Source organism: Pholis gunnellus, assembly GCF_910591455.1.
Source record: "Pholis gunnellus genome assembly, chromosome: 9".
NCBI classification, from domain to species: domain Eukaryota; kingdom Metazoa; phylum Chordata; class Actinopteri; order Perciformes; family Pholidae; genus Pholis; species Pholis gunnellus.
This window is the reverse complement of record NC_136535.1, coordinates 10,516,060-10,533,687: the sequence shown is the minus strand read 5'-3', so window position 1 is coordinate 10,533,687 and position 17,628 is coordinate 10,516,060. Positions and strand designations below refer to the sequence as shown.

General features: G+C 40.1%; 2 protein-coding genes across 2 annotated transcripts; one reads left to right on the top strand and one right to left on the bottom strand.

Moving 5' to 3' along the window:
- Positions 1–272: 272 nt before the first annotated feature.
- LOC306701570 (odorant receptor 131-2-like) lies at positions 273–1,205 on the bottom strand (the record flags this gene model as incomplete). Its single annotated transcript, XM_079166923.1, has 1 exon — positions 273–1,205. The coding sequence occupies one exon, from the start codon at positions 1,203–1,205 to the stop codon at positions 273–275; it is 933 nt and encodes a 310-aa protein (XP_079023049.1).
- Positions 1,206–10,759: 9,554 nt separating this feature from the next.
- On the top strand, positions 10,760–13,455 carry LOC306701299 (diablo IAP-binding mitochondrial protein-like). Its single transcript, XM_079166572.1, has 6 exons — positions 10,760–10,805; positions 11,232–11,340; positions 11,463–11,585; positions 12,095–12,205; positions 12,387–12,483; positions 12,892–13,455. The coding sequence occupies exons 1-6, from the start codon at positions 10,762–10,764 to the stop codon at positions 13,098–13,100; spliced, it is 693 nt and encodes a 230-aa protein (XP_079022698.1). The 5' UTR covers positions 10,760–10,761; the 3' UTR covers positions 13,101–13,455.
- Positions 13,456–17,628: the final 4,173 nt, after the last annotated feature.

Sequence of the window (17,628 nt, the reverse complement as noted above, 5' to 3'; positions counted from 1 at the left end):
GCTGTTAAACAAAGGAAGTCAACTACAGCGTTGCAACAAACTGCACCACCTTGATGTGTTTCTGGACACTAACAATGAATTCAAGGCTGCTCTACAAAAGCTTAAGACACAGACTCAATACATTTCTGTCTCAGAAGCAGTGCGACTTCGTCATGAATGCGCCCCACTCCAGTCATGCAGGCGGCGTGTGGGAGCACCAGATAAAGATTGTTAGGAGTGTTCTGAATTCCACTCTAACACTTCCCCATGGCCACATGAATTTAATTTATCAATCAAGATACATTTGATGACTGTTGCTTATACAAGCCACAGAGAGCATAGTATTTCAGTGCATGAAAAAATATTTCATCCCTGAGGCCATAAACAAGAGGACTCAGACACCTTGGAGCAAGAATAAAAGTAATGTAATTAATATACCTGACATTAATGTATAACAGTAAATTCATCTGAAGTACAGCAGCCTCTACTAATGGACACCACAGCTGGATGAGACAGAGCAGCAGCTGGAAAGTATGAAGAATTACCGTTCGGAGCCCTTTCCATGTTGACTTTCTTTTCTCTCCTGATGCAGCTTTGGCCACTTTCATTATTTTAACATAGCAGAATACAATAGTAATGCACATTATGAAGAAGTAAAACTGTTGTATAGCTGACCGAAGATGACCCTGCCATTTGTAAAAGATGAACATTTCCACAGAACATATTCTGTATTGGGCATAGAAGCTGAAGGGCGCAGATGCAAAGGAGATGGATAGAATAACAACACAGGGTATAGAGCTGAGGCTGTGAATGATGAGGATGCAGTTCAGAGCTCTGCGTGTGGAACACAGCTCTCCATGGCGCAGGGGCATGCAAATGGCCACAAAGCGCTCCAGGGTCATTGCTGTCAGAGTAACTGGTGTGACAAAAGCGTACATAGACAAAACAATATACATAATAACACACAACCACATTTGCATGGTAAACTTAATATAATGAAAAATTAGCAGGATGTCAGTCATAATTAAAAATAGAGAGTCAGACAGTAGTGTTATAGCAAATAAGATGTACCGCATGGCTGTGTAGAAGTCTTTCATAAAAAAAGTTGTGATCAGCAAAAAGTTGATGCAAAGGAAAACTGACACCAAAACCTGAACGACAATAACCCGATCACTGATCTTGTACGTTGACGATTCACCACCAACCACCGAGTTATTGGCCGCCATATATTTCTCAGTTATAGTCAGCCGTACAAGGGTTTTAAACACGGTCTCAATCAACTTACTGTAGCGCTAAAGACAGATAAATTCTGTCATTGTAATCTAAATTACAATCTATATTTGTATAAGCTAGATGCACAGGTTACCTCTAACACAAAGCCCAAATAACAACCTCACAACTGCAAATTTTAGTTGATTACAGACACCAGTATAATATCACATGAAGCAACAATACATATGACATTTATAACAGCCTCAGATTACCAAACCATCTCTGCAGAAATGGGGCATGGTGGTGCACAGCTCTTTTGCTGGGCTCGGTCCTGCTGTCTGGACTATAATTACTTACCTTGTGTGTTGGATACACCAACTTTGCAGGTGTAAGTATGAGCGCATATTTTAGACCTAGATCATGCTAGATGTGCTCTCAACAAAAATGTAAATAGATGTTCCAAACTTCGACACACAAAAGCGGGGTGAAAATATGGCCATAGAGAGGTATTATGGGGATAGCCCTATCCCTATTACAATTTATTCTCTCATGATCATTCTTTTTTTTAAATCATCCTTAGCTCAGTATTGTTCTGACTGCACACTGATCAAATAACTTAGTTAAATTGTTTTAATAGTTGTAAACTTGCCAGCAATCCAAAAGCTTTGTCCTGTATAACTGATTGCCATAGTGTCTTTTTTTTATTCTACCACAGGGAATCACCACAGTCATTCACATGACAACTTTAAGTGTTATTGTATTGTTGTTTTTCAGTGTCAGAAAAAGGATACATAGATTCAAGGCCCAGCAATATATTTCCTGTGTCCAACAGGAAAGCACTGAAGCCAGATAATTGTTGTTTGTCATTCCCTTTATTTGGTAATGCAAAGCAGTCACAAATAGGGTATCTGCTGTCCGGTGCAGCAGAATCTGATAGGGTCAGCTATGAGAAAGGGATTTTTCATCCAGTGCTGTAAGCTTTTGGCCAGACACAGCTAGGTCTTGATGGTACCTCGCAGAGATGGACTTGGGGTACATGACCATATTAGAACATGATAACCACTTGGTCTTTACGGGGGCTTGTGTCGAGTATTAGTAACCCATGCTGTGATAGTAGAGAATGCTATTGTATGATTAACCACCTGCATGGGTAATACCTAGAGGGAGCATCTCATTGATATTCCAGCCCACCCGCCCTCTCAGGTCACATGATTGGATGTAAGCTACATCCTCATGCATCTAGTGTCCCAGACAAATGGTCAAAGCCTATACTGCATGGTTCTGGGACCAGTCTTCATAATCTTGTGCATGGAAACAGGGTGTGCCACTCAAAATTCTAAGTTGATGATTGGCCCACAGACCCACAGGCAAATCATCGACAAGAAGCCTTGTCCTGGCATAGACAATCACTTCCAGAGTGTGCGACACACTTCAGTCCGTACACATTGATTGTTGCGGACGGTGTGCAGGGAAGATGCTGACCCCTGAAGATCCCTCCTCAGTAGTATTTATCAGCTTTAGCAATTTCGCTCACTAGAATAGTGTACAAGGACTGAGCCATTATTATGACAAAGTGCACCATGATAGCAGGTAACACTTAGTGGTCATGCATACATAGAAATAAACTAATTTACAAGTTAGACTACATGTCCTTCATACATGAAACTGATTGTTTACATATGTTTCACAATATGTAGGCCGCTTGTCTTAATCTGGCAGATGTCCATCCGTCTATTTATCCATCCACCCTTTTCCACCAGTTCTTCAGGTGCAGGTTGCAGTAGCAGCCCTAATATCTTAATACTTTACCATATATGTCTATCAGCTCCTCGTGGAGGATTCCAAGGTATTCTAAGGCCAGATGGGATATGAAAGCATGAGTCTGCCCCAAGGTTTTCCTCTCAGTTGGTCTTACCCAGAAAACCTGAGACATTCAGGAGGCATCCCAATTAGATGCCTGGACCATCTCAAGTGGCTCCTTACAATGCCTATCGGAAGTACTCAGCCTGTCCTCGAGGGTGAGCCTAGACATCCTGTGAGGGAATTTATTTGTTATGCTTGTGTAGGAGTATGGATAGTTCAGGTAAAGGTGAGTCCTGGCTTCCTTGTCTCATTTGTGACAGGTGTTGCACCCTATCAGATTTTAAGATTTAAGATCTGCGTAACTAATCTGAAGCAAGGGAAGACGAACAAGGGAAAGGAGATGGCTAGTAAGCGGATAGCGAGGAACTCTGCCCTCGCTTGTGAGAAAAGATAAAAAAGAAACCGAACTGCTGTGTGTGCGACGGGCAACAAGTCAGTGCTTTGAGTTTAAGTGAGGGCCGAATCTGACCGTGTGGGCTGGGGGACAGTGAAGTGAAGTCCTTAGCTACACAAAAGTATGTGTAACAATAATCTTCAGCTTGGTAGTCACTATGTGCAGAGAGTGTACCTTAGAGGCCAACTGCACGGTTGTGTTGTAGATCAAAAGTCGGGAAGTTAAGAGTGTTGTGAGCGTCGCCCTAACTCTACAGGTATGTCAAAATGTCTACCTTTGCTTGTAAATATTACCTGAGTGCCAGCCCAAGTTCTTTTCTAGCATTACCTGACCCTTACGCAAATAACTTAATTTGGCTATGTATTGTATGTTTTACTAAGGAGGTGCTGTGCATACTCTTTCGCATATAGTTTTGATGATGCATTGGATGCTTTCATTATACGTGGCTAATGCAGTGCAATGCAAATAGAAGGTGCGCAATGTAAATGAGCCACTTGGAAATGATACTGATTTGGATCTGGGGAGAGACCTGTATATTCTTTGGGTTTTGGCTGTTAAACTCAATAATCAAATTGAGTTCAAACTGTGTTTAACAGGACATTAAAGTCAAGCAGTTGTATAAACCTCCCACTTTGGCCATATTATCTAAAACATCCATCTAGACATGAAAGTAAAAGTCAGTGCACCTGAAGTGCTGGTTTGATGAAACTTGATGCAACAAAAGTTTGTTTTGCAATCATCATTTTGGATTGTTATCATGTCTGTGCACTGACTAACAGTAGCTAACACAGAGATATCCCTGCAGACATGGTTTGTTTTTCTCCGAGGGGATTTCGATTCCAAAGCAGTGATGCTAATGAGCCCATCATCACTATTCTCTTATGGCAAATATAGTCCTGTGAAACTCATTAAAGGTAATGTTTAATTAGGTCATCAATTATTCAAACTATTCTCTGTTGGCTCTCAGTGAAGATGGATGAAACAACAAAAAGTTTTGAAATGGTTGGAAAACTATTGATTTGTAAATAAATAATAAATTCACAAGACCAAAACACCCTTTACATCTTGCACTAAAATATGTCTTGTATCCATATTTTATCTAGATATTATTTGACCTGATTACATTTACACCTGGTAGTCTCCGGTGTGCACAGTGAGATCTGTTTGAGAATCCGATCGCTCTGTCCAGCTCAAACAACAGAACGGGTAGAGTGAGTGATTATGAAGCCTATTTCCACCCACAAGTGATGCGCAGGTCAGGGGGAAGCTAGACAATTGCACACAATGTTTCTGTAAGTTATAAATAACTTACTCAGAAAATTGCTTTGTCACTTTTTTAACTGCCCACCCAAACTGGGGATATTTTTTACTAACCTTACCCGGATGTTGTGGGTCTACCCCCCCCTCCATCACTATCGCCCATGTGTTTGCTGTATGTGGATTGAAAACGCTCTTGCATTCACACTTGTGTTCAATGTGGTCACAATGCGTCCCTGACCACTTCTGGAGGCGGTTTGGCTGAGCGGATCACCATCCATCCTAACGTTGTGGGTGCATTTACACCTGTGCTTTCATGTGGTCCAGCACTATCCAGTTGCAATCAGATCAGTTAATCTGTTAATGCATGTTAGAGTATGTGAACATGCTCCACTGGCTAGCTCATGGCTGCTGCTCTGCACTGCGCTCATACAGTGCCTACAGCTGATAACGCCGTCTGACTGCGTTGTTGTGGAAGCCTAGCACCTACCCTCCAGTCCCCCCTCAGGTACACACTGTTAGCTGAGAGCCGCATACTCAGACGTCACCATATTAAGAGGCAATAAGAATGCTCCCAATCCTATATTTAGCACCTTTATTAATGTTTTTAATTGTATTTCTGGTGTGATCTTTTGCACTTTGTCTTGGTGCTTTTGATACTAGGCACTTTGAATAGCCTTTTTTGGGGGGGCTTTTTTAACAAGTGCATGCACTCCGCATGCATGCATTCACACAAAACCTGACAAACACTTGACCTCCATGACCTGCCTGTGTATAGGAGACATGCTTCATGGGTCATGAAAAGGACATTGCTTAAGTTTAGGGGGCAGGGCTAAATCACACAAACAAAAATGGATCAAAGCTTGCATTACTTTTTTAATATATATATATATATCATGTATTACAGCAAAAATCCCCAAAAAGACTATGAAATAAAGAATAATAATCACACATTATTCATTAGGCATCAACATCAATTGGATGGATAGCTTTGTTTGTTGTGTGTTGAGGTTTTCTGTCTTTTCCTCTGTTTGTGTGTGTGTAGGCGTGCATATGTATGCATTTTGCGTGAGAGAGATTGATACAGTTGACCCAGTAAGCTGGCCTGCACCTTTCAGTGAAACAATTTATGTTATGTACAGCCTATAGTGCCCCCCCCCTATGTCGAGGCTTAGAATACAATTTAATATTTCTCACAAAGCCCAAAATATGGTATTCGGGACAGCCCTACTCTGTCTGTGAGAAATGGTTCATGAGTTTGTCAATGGTAGCTGAATCTGTTTAGAAGTCATGCATCTTTTTGTTTTATGACACTCTCACTGCCACACACCCTTTTTGCTAATTGGCATGGACACCGAACTTTTGACCTCATGACGGTGCTACATCAAAGGTCAGAGGCTAAAATGAATGACTGTACCAAATGCCAAGGCAATCTAGCCAGTAGTTATACATCTATATAATAGCTATTTTAATAAAAAACTAAAATGTCAACGTCCTGATACCGCTAGACAAAATATCAGACCATTTGACCAAAGGATTTATCCTGAAGAGGACATGTAGTCCAGACATTTAACCACAAATGTCAACTTGATGACCTGGAGGAAAAGGTCAGGAGGGCACCAAACTCTTTAGAATACATTGTCTGGGGGCCATGTATCTCTGAACCAAATTTAATGACAATCCATCAAATAGTCTTTGGGGTAAATCTGGACCAAAGTGGTGGACCAACAGTCAGACCCACTGACAAACCAACATTGACATTCCTAGAGCCATGTCACCAGTATAGATAAACATCATGTAAAATAGTCACCTTAAAAATAGACTTCAGTTTTGCAAGGTGCTTCATTTAAGGAGCAACACTTAACTGCAGGGTATGACGTGTTAAAGCACCCAAACAGAGTATCCTGATGGCCTACTAGTTAAAACATGGAGCATGAAAACCGTCATTCTCCCCATCTCCCCCCATGTTTCCTGCCTGTATCTCTCTGAAAGCTATCTACTCAAGGCAAAATGGTTTTTGTGTGTGTGTTTATGTGTGTGTTTGTGTGTTTGTGTTTTTTTTACATAATCATCTGGTCAAACGGTCCAGAGCAGGGAGTCACTAATATAAATATGCCATGGTGTTGTAGTTCACACCTCAACACTTGTAGATCTAATTTGTTTCTATTAACCTTAATGTCTATTTTCCCCCAATATTTTATACCGAAAACTATTTCCTTCTTATGTTGAGCGTGGCCACAGTGTGTCATAGCACTCCAAGAGAGTCATTAACTGAGAAACAATAAGATGGATTCAACAAGCAAGAAGACTATAATTTTATTTTACTGTGTATAAGATAACCGACAGTATGGGACACAGTAAAGGCTGCTCAAAGAACCAGTTCAGAGAAAATGTTTAACTTAAATTGTCGCAGGAATTGATTACTATAATGAGACTGTGTTTGAAATGTACTTTTTTGTTCATGAATTTTCAGAAGTCAGGAGTTGACAACAATGAGAGAGTAAAGTAGAGTTATCACTGCCTCAGCTGCTGTTAATCCAACTAGCAAAGTGCACTTCTGGTGTATTTAGAGATGCACGGGACACAAACTGCCTGATGGATTAATCAGCTTGTTCATCAGATATGGTTTGTTTTCATCGTCCGGAAAAAGTTTTTTCAACATAATAATGATGATGATGATTAGCCAGTTATCTGTATTCCCGTGTGTCACAATAAACTCTAGTGCAACTCCCGTGAAGCATATTAAAAGTGATGATTAATGGCATCATTAATTATTCAAAGGCTGCTCTGTTGACTTGGCTAATTAACACACCTGTAATCGCTTGTTTGTTAACAGTTTGTGAACAAAACTTTAAACTAAATGTTTGAATTGAATGTTGTCGGAACAATAAAACATGCTGCTTTATCTTTATTTTCTTTTTATATGGTAACCGCAGGTATTGGAAAACATTTAGGGATGTAAAGTCAGTTTACACACACATTAACAACTGCACTGTGAGCAAGTATAACCCCATTTCTAATAATCTTTAATACATCACCCATATCTTTATTTGACACTTCACTGCTTTACTGAAATACTGTAAATGGATGACACATTGACTCTTTAAAAACTTGACCAAACATATAGTTAAACCCTACATACTGCGCAAACTTAACATGACAATGAATATTTTCTAGAGTAAAATCATTAAGCTGTTGATGCTGTAGAGAAGTAGTAATAATTAAAGGCCAGATTACGATCTTAGCTGTTTCTCACACAGTGCAACCAGAGATTTTGAATGCAGTGTTGTTGTATGGTAATGCATATCTGCATGAGAGACCACACTGAATAATATTAAGTATCACAAATAATTCATGATTTTGTCGCATCTCACCACTTGAAACTAGAATTCCACATGTGATGTAACTCTGTGATGTAAAATATCAGGTTGGACAGAATATTCCTTCATCAGCACTCACTGTAAATCCTCCATCATTATTTTAGTGACTTTTTTCAATCAGATTTGTTTTCTTCAATTTGCTCTTCTGTTTTAATTATTTTGCTCATTTTCCACACATATTCCTGTCTCTCCACTCTGCGGTCACAGGGAGACTGTAAAGGTCATCTATTTGCAGAGTGCTGTTTCATCATTACAAGCCTGGAATGTAAAATGCTTGTGAGGAATTTCAGCTGACTACATACACCAAACATCCAAACCTTTCCCCTCATATTATTCTTTGAATCTAGCCTCATTTGTTTTTGGTTTAGTTTCATTTAATTTGGTTTTATTTGTCTTGTATAGGTTTGATCAACACAACTACCAGTAGTGGAAAGTAATTAAGTAAATTAACTTAATTACTGTACTTAGTACAATTTTGAGGTACTTGTACTTTACTTGAATATTTCCATTTTCTTCTACTTTATACTTCTCCTCCACTGCAATTCAGAGGTAAATATTGTGGGACTAGTAACTTCTCTACATTTATTCGATAGCTAAGTTTTTATAAGTTTAGTTACTTCACAGGTTCTGATTAATATATAGAATATCACCACAAATACCTTATAATGTATTATTATTGGTTAAGATAATATTGAATTATTGCATCAATGCAAATATTTTGTACTTTTACCTCTGGTACTTTAATTCTATTTTGATGCAAATACTTTTGTACTTTTACATAAGTACGATTTTGAATGCAGGATGTTAACTTGTGCATTTCTACACTGTGTTATTGCTTCTTTCACCGCTGTGTAGCACAGTAAAGTTTAAATCCTGCATTGAAAATAAGAATAGTCTGTATTATATAAAGGGACCTAATCAAAATGCAATGGGATTTCACATTATAGCAGGCCAAGAAGAATATTAATGATAGTGCATTCATGTGGTTGGTCAGTAACATTTTACTCTGGAGCTGCTCCCGGTGAGGCTTATGCTTTAACCCCCCTGTTATGTTCGTTTCTTAGGTACAGCCATGATGTTCGCGGGTCAATATGACCTGGTGCATGTTTAATCATCCAAAAGTTGTCAGAAACCAAAAAATCCTAATAAATATAGTTTGTACCTCATCACCAACACCCTTACTAACAATTCAATCAGTATTTAGTGGAATGGAGTAATTCCCCCCTCCATAGATCATAGTTCAATTAGGATAACTCACTCGTTTTAATGAAAAATACATGTTAAAACAATTTTTTAGGTACATTGGAAAAACCTAGATGTAAATTGCATTAGTCTACCATAACATGTATTTTCCTCTAAATTATTTTTACATTTTGAAACTTTATTTTTTTCATGGGGTGATGTAGATAAATGGAGATGAGACACCTCTGCTGTTCAGGGTCATATTGACCCGCTCACTCAAAATCAAGCTAAATGAGTCATAAGGATTTGTATTGAAAGTAAACTTTACTCATGTTTACTTATAGTGTTAAGAAACAGACATTTACAAAATTTAACAAGATATGAACACAATGAACGAGGTGTGTGTGTGTGTGTGTGTGTGTCTACACAGCACACGAGTGACATGTCGTCACGGTGTGCTTTGTGCTAATACATGTTGCCACTGTCTTTATAATATTTTCGGTATACGTGTGTTGGGTGAGGATGAACACTGTATTTCACAATTTTTTGACACGAATGTCTCGCTTGGAGGAACAGGTATATCAGTTTCCTCATCTGATGGTTCATAATCAGCACCATTATAATCTGAATTGACCTCAAGATGGTCTTCATCTTCAGACACATCCTCCTCTATTTCACTGTCGTGATCAAGGATGTGCTCCAGAGCCTCCAGGGCTGTCATCCTTTTGTTTCTGTTGCTCATGCTGTCCTCCAGTAAGCTGCTGTGTTGTATGTATCTGCAGAGTGTAATGTTGGTAGGACTCCCAAGCAACCCTTTCGTATGTTTCTCCCCTCTCCTGCTAAGTGTGGCCGGAGTTTTCCCGCGAGAAAAAAAAAGGTTCCCGCCAAAATAGTATCTTTCTCGCACAAGTGCGGTAGTGAGACCGCACCTGTGTGTGTGTGTGTGTGTGTGTGTGTGTGTGAAATGGGGTGAAACATGTTGGGAGGAGTAAGAGATACTTTGTCTCACATTTTCAAAGAAAGAAATGGTCTAAACTTGACCCTTCTGACCCCTTATAGCCTCCACTTTCACTGCCGGGTCAAATTGACCCGAACATCATCTCTGTTATATAAACCTGCAGGGGGGGGTTGCAAGTACATGATATTTTTTATTTAATTTTTTTCACATTGATTACCCTAATTAAGGCAAGCAGAAGAAGTTTCATACAGAAAAAGTACTTTAAAATATTTTTTCTAGATTTTCAAACTTTGAAACGGGTCAATTTGACCCGCAACATAACAGGAGGGTTAACTGCACCATGTAATGATTACCAGGACTTAACAAACTCCTCATTTCATGGCAGGATGTTAATGAGCAGTCAAACCTGTCTGAGCACAAGATAACGTTGCTTTTCTTTCACCACGGGAGGGCGCCAGTGTTCCGTATGTGACCGCTTCACCGAGGGGGGAACCTTTGCTCGGTGACGACGAACAGTTTCATTGTTGCGGACCAACATGGCCGCGCTGAGGAGGATAACGACCTGCTTCCGTCTCCTCAGGTAGGCTGTGGTGAGATAACGCTTTACAGGCAACGTTTGTCATTTATACACGCTATACGGAATTAACCAGACCTCAAAATGGAATGTTGTTTCCGGTTCTGAAGTGAGGAAATTAGAATGTTTTGCTTCAGAACGGTGCTAGCAACAACAACAACAACAGCCGGAAGTTGCCACAAACACGTTAAACTCGTTTTTCATTGCTAACAATTAGCATTCGTGTGTCTTCTCGTACATGTGTGAGTCAATATAAAAGGTTAAATGTTGGACTAGCTTCAGTTGATCCCTCAATCCTAACGCGTTGGTAGCGAGCCGTTGTGTACACGGACCAGTAAATACGTGACAGCGCGTCATAACTTGGACGTAAACTCGTGTATTCGTGTAACGGCACGTCGCTGTTTTTAAACGAAAACTGTTTATTTTCTTCAGGAGATCAGCTCCTGCAGTCCATAAAGCGGCAAAATGGACAAATGTTGTGTACACAGGTATAGCGTCTCTAACTGTGGGCGGAGGGCTGTGCGCTATACCTTTCAAACAGGTGAGTGCGTCACCTCACCAGAGATACAAAAAATACAGATACCATTACAAAGTACATAACGTTAACTAACAGCATACACGTGTCCGGTGTTTTCTCTCTCTCTCTCTGTGTCTTTATTGCAGGTTGATAACCTCTCTTGTGACTCTCTGATCAGACGAGCCGCCTCTCTTGTTACAGACAGTTCAAGCACTTTTCTTTCGCAGACCACTTTGGCTCTCATAGATGCCATTACAGACTACTCAAAAGTAAGTTTTGATCACGTGGTAAATGTATTTCCGATATCCTAAATCGCAGAAGGATTATTTGCAAGTATAGTATGTATACAAGGCATGAAAATCGTATTCATATACCCGTATACTTGCATAGATGCAAGAAATCAAGAAAAATACCTAATTTCTTTATTTGCAGTCAATGATTCTGTCAGTAACATTACTCCACACAATTTGCTGAAGCTTGCAGAGTGTGATGCAATGTGGTGACACTGAGCTGAACCAGGAAAACATTTTTAAAAAATTATGTTTTGTTATATTTATACATTATGTTTCGAAGTACGTAGTCTATCTTTTAAATAGACCAGGGATAAAAGCAGCGCATAAAGCATGTAAAGTTGTCCATGTCCAGATTCAGCATGATGTGAAGAGACTATAATAGTTTGAACAGTGTCCATATCACACACAATCCTCCTCTGTGCTACTCTACCTCCGTGGTTTAATTTTAAATATAAAATGTCTGTGTCCTCGCTCTTTGCCCACAGGCCGTGCACACACTCATTGCCCTTCAAAGGCGATATTTGCAATCATTGGGAAAACTGACTCCTGCAGAAGAGGATACAATCTGGCAGGTGATCATTGGCCAGCGTTCAGAGGTTAGTTTGTGTTGTCCTCTTCGGTGAAAAGTACTTCAAAATAAACCCCAGCATAGCGTGACGTTTCTTTTCATTTATTGATTGCTGCGGCACGAGTATGACAGCAGACTCTCAATCCCTGATAAACAAACGGTTGTGGATCTGTTTGAGTCTGACTTAATAATTCTTCTTGTCCCGACAGGTTGGTAACCGACAAGATGAATGCAAGCGTTTTGAGTCAACCTGGATCACTGCCGTCAAGCTGTGTGAAACAGCAGCTGAGGCAGCATACACCTCAGGTGTGTAGAAGACAAATGTCTTGAGTGTGGTTCTCTGGCCGTGTGAGCGAACGGTTGGGATGTCGTGGTTGGAAGTGTTCAGGCAGGTTCTCTCAGGGTTCTTGTAATGATGAGTAGAAGTGTACGGCTGTGAATCATCTTCTCAAGTGTTTGCACGTCGCCGTCTGTGCCCATTCCCATTCAGCTGCTGTCAGTGTTACACTTTGGACTGTGCACGGACCATTTGCTGTCACTCAGTGGGGCTTTGTGTTTCACAAAATAGAGATGATGGACAGGAGTGCCTTGTTGATGACCACACCGAATGTCTGAATTTAAGCTGGTGTTATGTCAACCTTTTGAACTTTTTTTTTTTTTTTTTTTTTTTACAACAATTTAACAGAGTGCGTGTCTGCATCTGTGTGTTTCCAGGAGCTGAACATGCGTCGATCACCGTGAGGACAAACCTTCAGGTGGCCCAGACGCAGGTGGAGAAAGCACTGAAACTGTCGGTGGACACGGATAAGAAGTTGGCCGAGACTAAAGTAATGGAGGTTGAACGGGTGATGCAACATGTTGCCTCCTTGCATAATAGTGGTGATGAGGAAGAGGTGCCTGAGGCTTATCTAAGAGAAGACTGAAACAAATGCACAGTTATCAGGAAAACCTCTTCATAATTAACAATGTCATCTCACTTTTTGGGTCTTCAGCGTGTGTGGCTGTGACTTGTCGTGTAGATTGGGCTCAAACGAATGTGCTTACATCGGCACAAAAGCTGTAATGCGGAACAAGTGAATCACACAGAACGAGGACGTGTCCACAGTTCAGCACATTCTGTTGTGTGTTTGGTAATTTAAGACTTTGAATAATGATTATCGACGGCTTCTGAAGCATAGAGGATTATGTTTTTGACCCATTGTATTGTGACTTGACCAGCTGATTTTTGTGTTGTTCCAAAATTCATTGTAATAAAGAAAAGACGCAGTTTAACAACTATGTATTTTTGGTGTTTACTTGTCGCAACAGCATCAGAAAATGAAACTTTTAAATTTATGTTTACTCGATAGATATTGTGTTTACTGAAGTGATTTGTGGCCAACATTTCGTATTGTGTTGAAAGGGCTTTTTTTTTTTTTTAAACCAGTGCTGAAAATTGTAGAGAAAACAATGTGTCACTGTCGAAAAATTTGTTGTCTGAAAGCAGCATTTGCCAGATTTGTTCCGATAACTGTTGGTGTGATAAGGATGCTAGACGAGAGGCGTCTGTGCCAACTATGTGAACAGAGTGTCCTCTGTGTTCATCTTTGGAAACATTTCTTATGTGCTGGAGTGACTAAGAGCCACTTCGTAAACACCGTAACACCCAGAGATGCTTTGTGGAATCCAACCAGCTGCTGGTGCCACTTTCTTATTTTCCATTACATGTTACTCTGGAGTCATTTATGACCATTCCATCCACACAACTTTGAATTAGTAAATGTCCCACAGATTCCCACCCATTTACCTCTGAGAACATCTTTAAGGTGTAGTGTTGCTTGTTAATTGTATCTCTCTCTTTCACTCAACATCTCTTCAGTCTTTGCAAATTACCCATGTCCTGACACCCCTGCAGAGCTTTTAGGATGTTTCTCAACTGCCTCCCCTGTCATCACTTCATCTCCAGCATCACCTCTTTCCACACTGCCGCAGAGCACAAAACAAACCACTCTAGCTCCGGTCAAAAAATGTAGACGTTCTTTTTTTCAAATGATACAGATTTGTGGGCAGGTGATCAAACTTGTGAAGGAGATGAGTGCAGACTCATTTACATGATATATAGGACTTTACAGTCTTCAAACAGATCAGGTGCCTTTATGTACACTAAAACAAGATGGACTTGAAACGTGTTTAAATTCCAGCAGATGGCGTTCTAAATCCATTGCAACACTTTTTTTTCATTTCTACAGTTGGATGCACTACATCAGCATTTTCATCCCCAGTCAGCTCAAATGTATTTATTGGAGTCACTATTTCACATTGTATTTACTTTTTTTCACAATATATATGACCTATTTTATTTGTTTTTTATGAATGTGATTAAAATCCAGATTGTTAGAGAACCCTTCATGTGAATCTACTGCGTTCCCTGGTGCAGGTACCTACATTTAGTCTTAACAGTACAGAATAATAATAATGTGCATGAATTTGAACCAGTTATAACCTTAAACACTAATTTGTCGCCTCTTACTGTTCCCACTTATGTGCATGCCTTCACAGTACACTAAATAGTAGGAGAGTTAAACTGCTCTTTAAGAATATACACCTAACCTGCAAGTTTATTACCAAATCTACTCATTAGTAGAAGCCGTATCCTTCAGTAGTGTGAATATGCTCTGTAACAGGTACGCTGTCTTCATGTTTGCCTCCCAAAAGGTCAGTGTCTACTGCAGAGGGAGCTCATTATGGGGGAGACCTACGTGGAGCTGCAAACACAAGTGTGACCTCTCCCTGCTCCACATGGTCAAGCCTTGGCAGGGGATGGGACCATGAGAGTGGCTACAGAAAAGGGAGGGGTGGGGAGGGGGGGGTGGGGTGGTCGGGAGGTTTTTGAGGTGTGCAAGGACTGGCTCACCAATGTGACTAGTGAGGAATGTTGTGTTTAACAAAGGCTGTTTTCACAGACTGTAAAACCAAATGTCCCAGACAGTCTGTGTGGATGTGCACCCACTGGTCACAGGGGAGGTGGTGCCAATGCAGCCTTGCTGGCCTGGAAGAAAATGTAGTAGCGCTTACTGAGATGTATTTTCATTTTTTTTTTTGCAGCATGAAACCTCAATGAGGTAACTACAATTACGAAGGTCGTGGGCCATAAATGCTCATAAACTATTTAGTGCTACTGAGGGGGGTTTGAGCATTTCTTGCAGCACAACTTCTGCTAGTGGTGTGAAATAACCCTGACTGAAACTATTTCACCGGAATTGGGGAAATCATTAACACATTCAATGTTTTGTGGAAGAAAATAAGCTGCGATTTATCAACGCATGAATACACGAGCCTCCTCACTGCACTGACTTTACCGTTCCAATGCAAAGTGGCCCAGGAGGGGAGATTGATTGGTGAAAAGGGCAGCGCTTTCACCTGGGGGATTTATAGCTCTTTGAGGATATAAATAAACCGCCGCAGGGTATAAAGGCAGGGGGTATGGTGTGGTGACATATCATGGGTCATGCTTTAATCACAGTGATGCTGAGTTGTAGCGCTGGGAGAGGCAGCGGGTTAAATTTTGCAGGCGATTGGAGGCTCCCCGGAGAGTTCACGTCCCCTGATGAGGTAATACAGGCTATGAAGACGTCACAGCAGAGTGAAGTCGGGAAGCTCAACATGAGGGAATCACATTGAGACGAGCATTTTTTGCTTATCTTCAGGGAATAAATATGATGTCCGCCTGAAACTGCTGAGGAAGCGTGTTTATCAGTTTAAGCTGCAGTGCATGATAATAACACAGTGCGGCACACAACGCCAGATTCCTGAATGTGTAAAAGCTGTAATTATCTCAAAGAAAAGAACAATGCAAGAGAGTGCTTCATTACCACTCTGTTTTAGGACAGAGTATATTGCAATGTGCACACCCAGAAACAGGAAGCAGTGAAGCGCTCTTGTTGCATGTGACTGATTTGTCCTTCAATAGCAGATCTCCTGGGGTTTATATTAACTTTCACATTCACTTCCTGGTTTTTCCTGCAGTGTTTGAATACTTTCACAACATTGGTTACACATTATCTACCTCAACAATCACTGATTGTCATCCTCGTGTCGTTTATTCATTTTAACATCGCTGAACTATTTCTGTAGAATTAGGGTTGATTAGTGGTACATACATTTTAGTATTTCTCCTTTGTGGCTGCTTATTTTCTTTGACCCTCAATTTCTTCAAACAATAAAAAAATGTGTCTGTTTCTACAGAATGAGCATGTCCTGTGTTGTTGGTACTTTGACTGACTGATTGAATCTGCTGAGTCTTAGAAATCAACATTTATATCAACTCTAATTTGAAACCTGCATTTGAAAACGTGATCCATAAATAGGCTGGGCCTGGTGGTTGGAAAGACTAATGTGTCACCAGTCGCACGTCTGATCTCCACGACATCTGTGCCAAAAACAGATAAAGGTTCAGAGTCTCCCTGATAGACAATTTAAACCGTTACCTGTTTGGAGTGCACGCTTTCACAAGTATGTTCTCGTAACAAGGGGATTCCCCACTGATCCAAACTATATTACACTTTTATTTAATTATTTTTAAGAGAGCGAATACACATAAAGATCACTATTTCATAATGCCCTTGTAAATATTAAGCAATTATCCACTTATGTTCTATTAAGGGTCATATAAACCCTCTAGGGGCTGCCTCTATACTAACCCTGTTTCTATAATTTCCTATAAACTTTCAGCCCTTATCGTGGCAGTTTATGTTGTGCTTTTGTGTTGCAAACCATATTACTAAACAAATGTTAAATTAATCAAATTACCTAAAACTAAATGCCATGTGGAGAACCTGGAGCCCTCGGGCCCCCTGAGGTTTTAGGGCCTCAGGACAGCTGCTCTCTTTGCCCAGCTGGTAATCCAGCCTGGGTCCTATTCGACAACTTAAATCCTCCTCAATGTTTTTAAGAAGTCTTGTGAATGATGGTCTAGTTGCCAATGTTTATCAATCTCTGATATGAGAATATTTGTGCATCGCCCAGCTGCTACTGACCTACTGTCGCTAAGTACATTCATGTGTACTTCACTTGAATATGTCCATGTCATGCAACTTTATACTTGTATTCCACTATCATTTTTAAAGATTCTCAATTGTGTGAAACCGTTAAGATCGACCTCACCTGGACAAGCTACATAGTAAAATGCTACACATGAATGCATCAACATGAATATTATAATACTATGATATGAAATTGTAACGCAGTTTTTGTGCATTGGGTATTTTGATACCTTATAAAGTATATTTTAATAATATTACAATATTTAACTGAGTACTATTTTCAATGCCAGACTTTTACTTTACTTATACACAGTGGTGGAAGAAGTAACCTACTAAGATCTTTAAAAAGCAGCAATACCACAGTGTAGAAATACTCCGTTACAAGTAAAAGTCCTGCATTCAAATGTTTACTGAAGTAGAAAAGTGTTAG

Bases quoted from the DNA above. Each gene is read 5' to 3' on its own strand.
- LOC306701299 (XM_079166572.1), top strand. From the start codon at position 10,762: ATGGCCGCGCTGAGGAGGATAACGACCTGCTTCCGTCTCCTCAG. The intron at 12,206-12,386 runs GTTAGTTTGTGT...TTGTCCCGACAG, and splicing joins TCATTGGCCAGCGTTCAGAG to GTTGGTAACCGACAAGATGA. The intron at 12,484-12,891 runs GTGTGTAGAAGA...GTGTGTTTCCAG, and splicing joins TGAGGCAGCATACACCTCAG to GAGCTGAACATGCGTCGATC.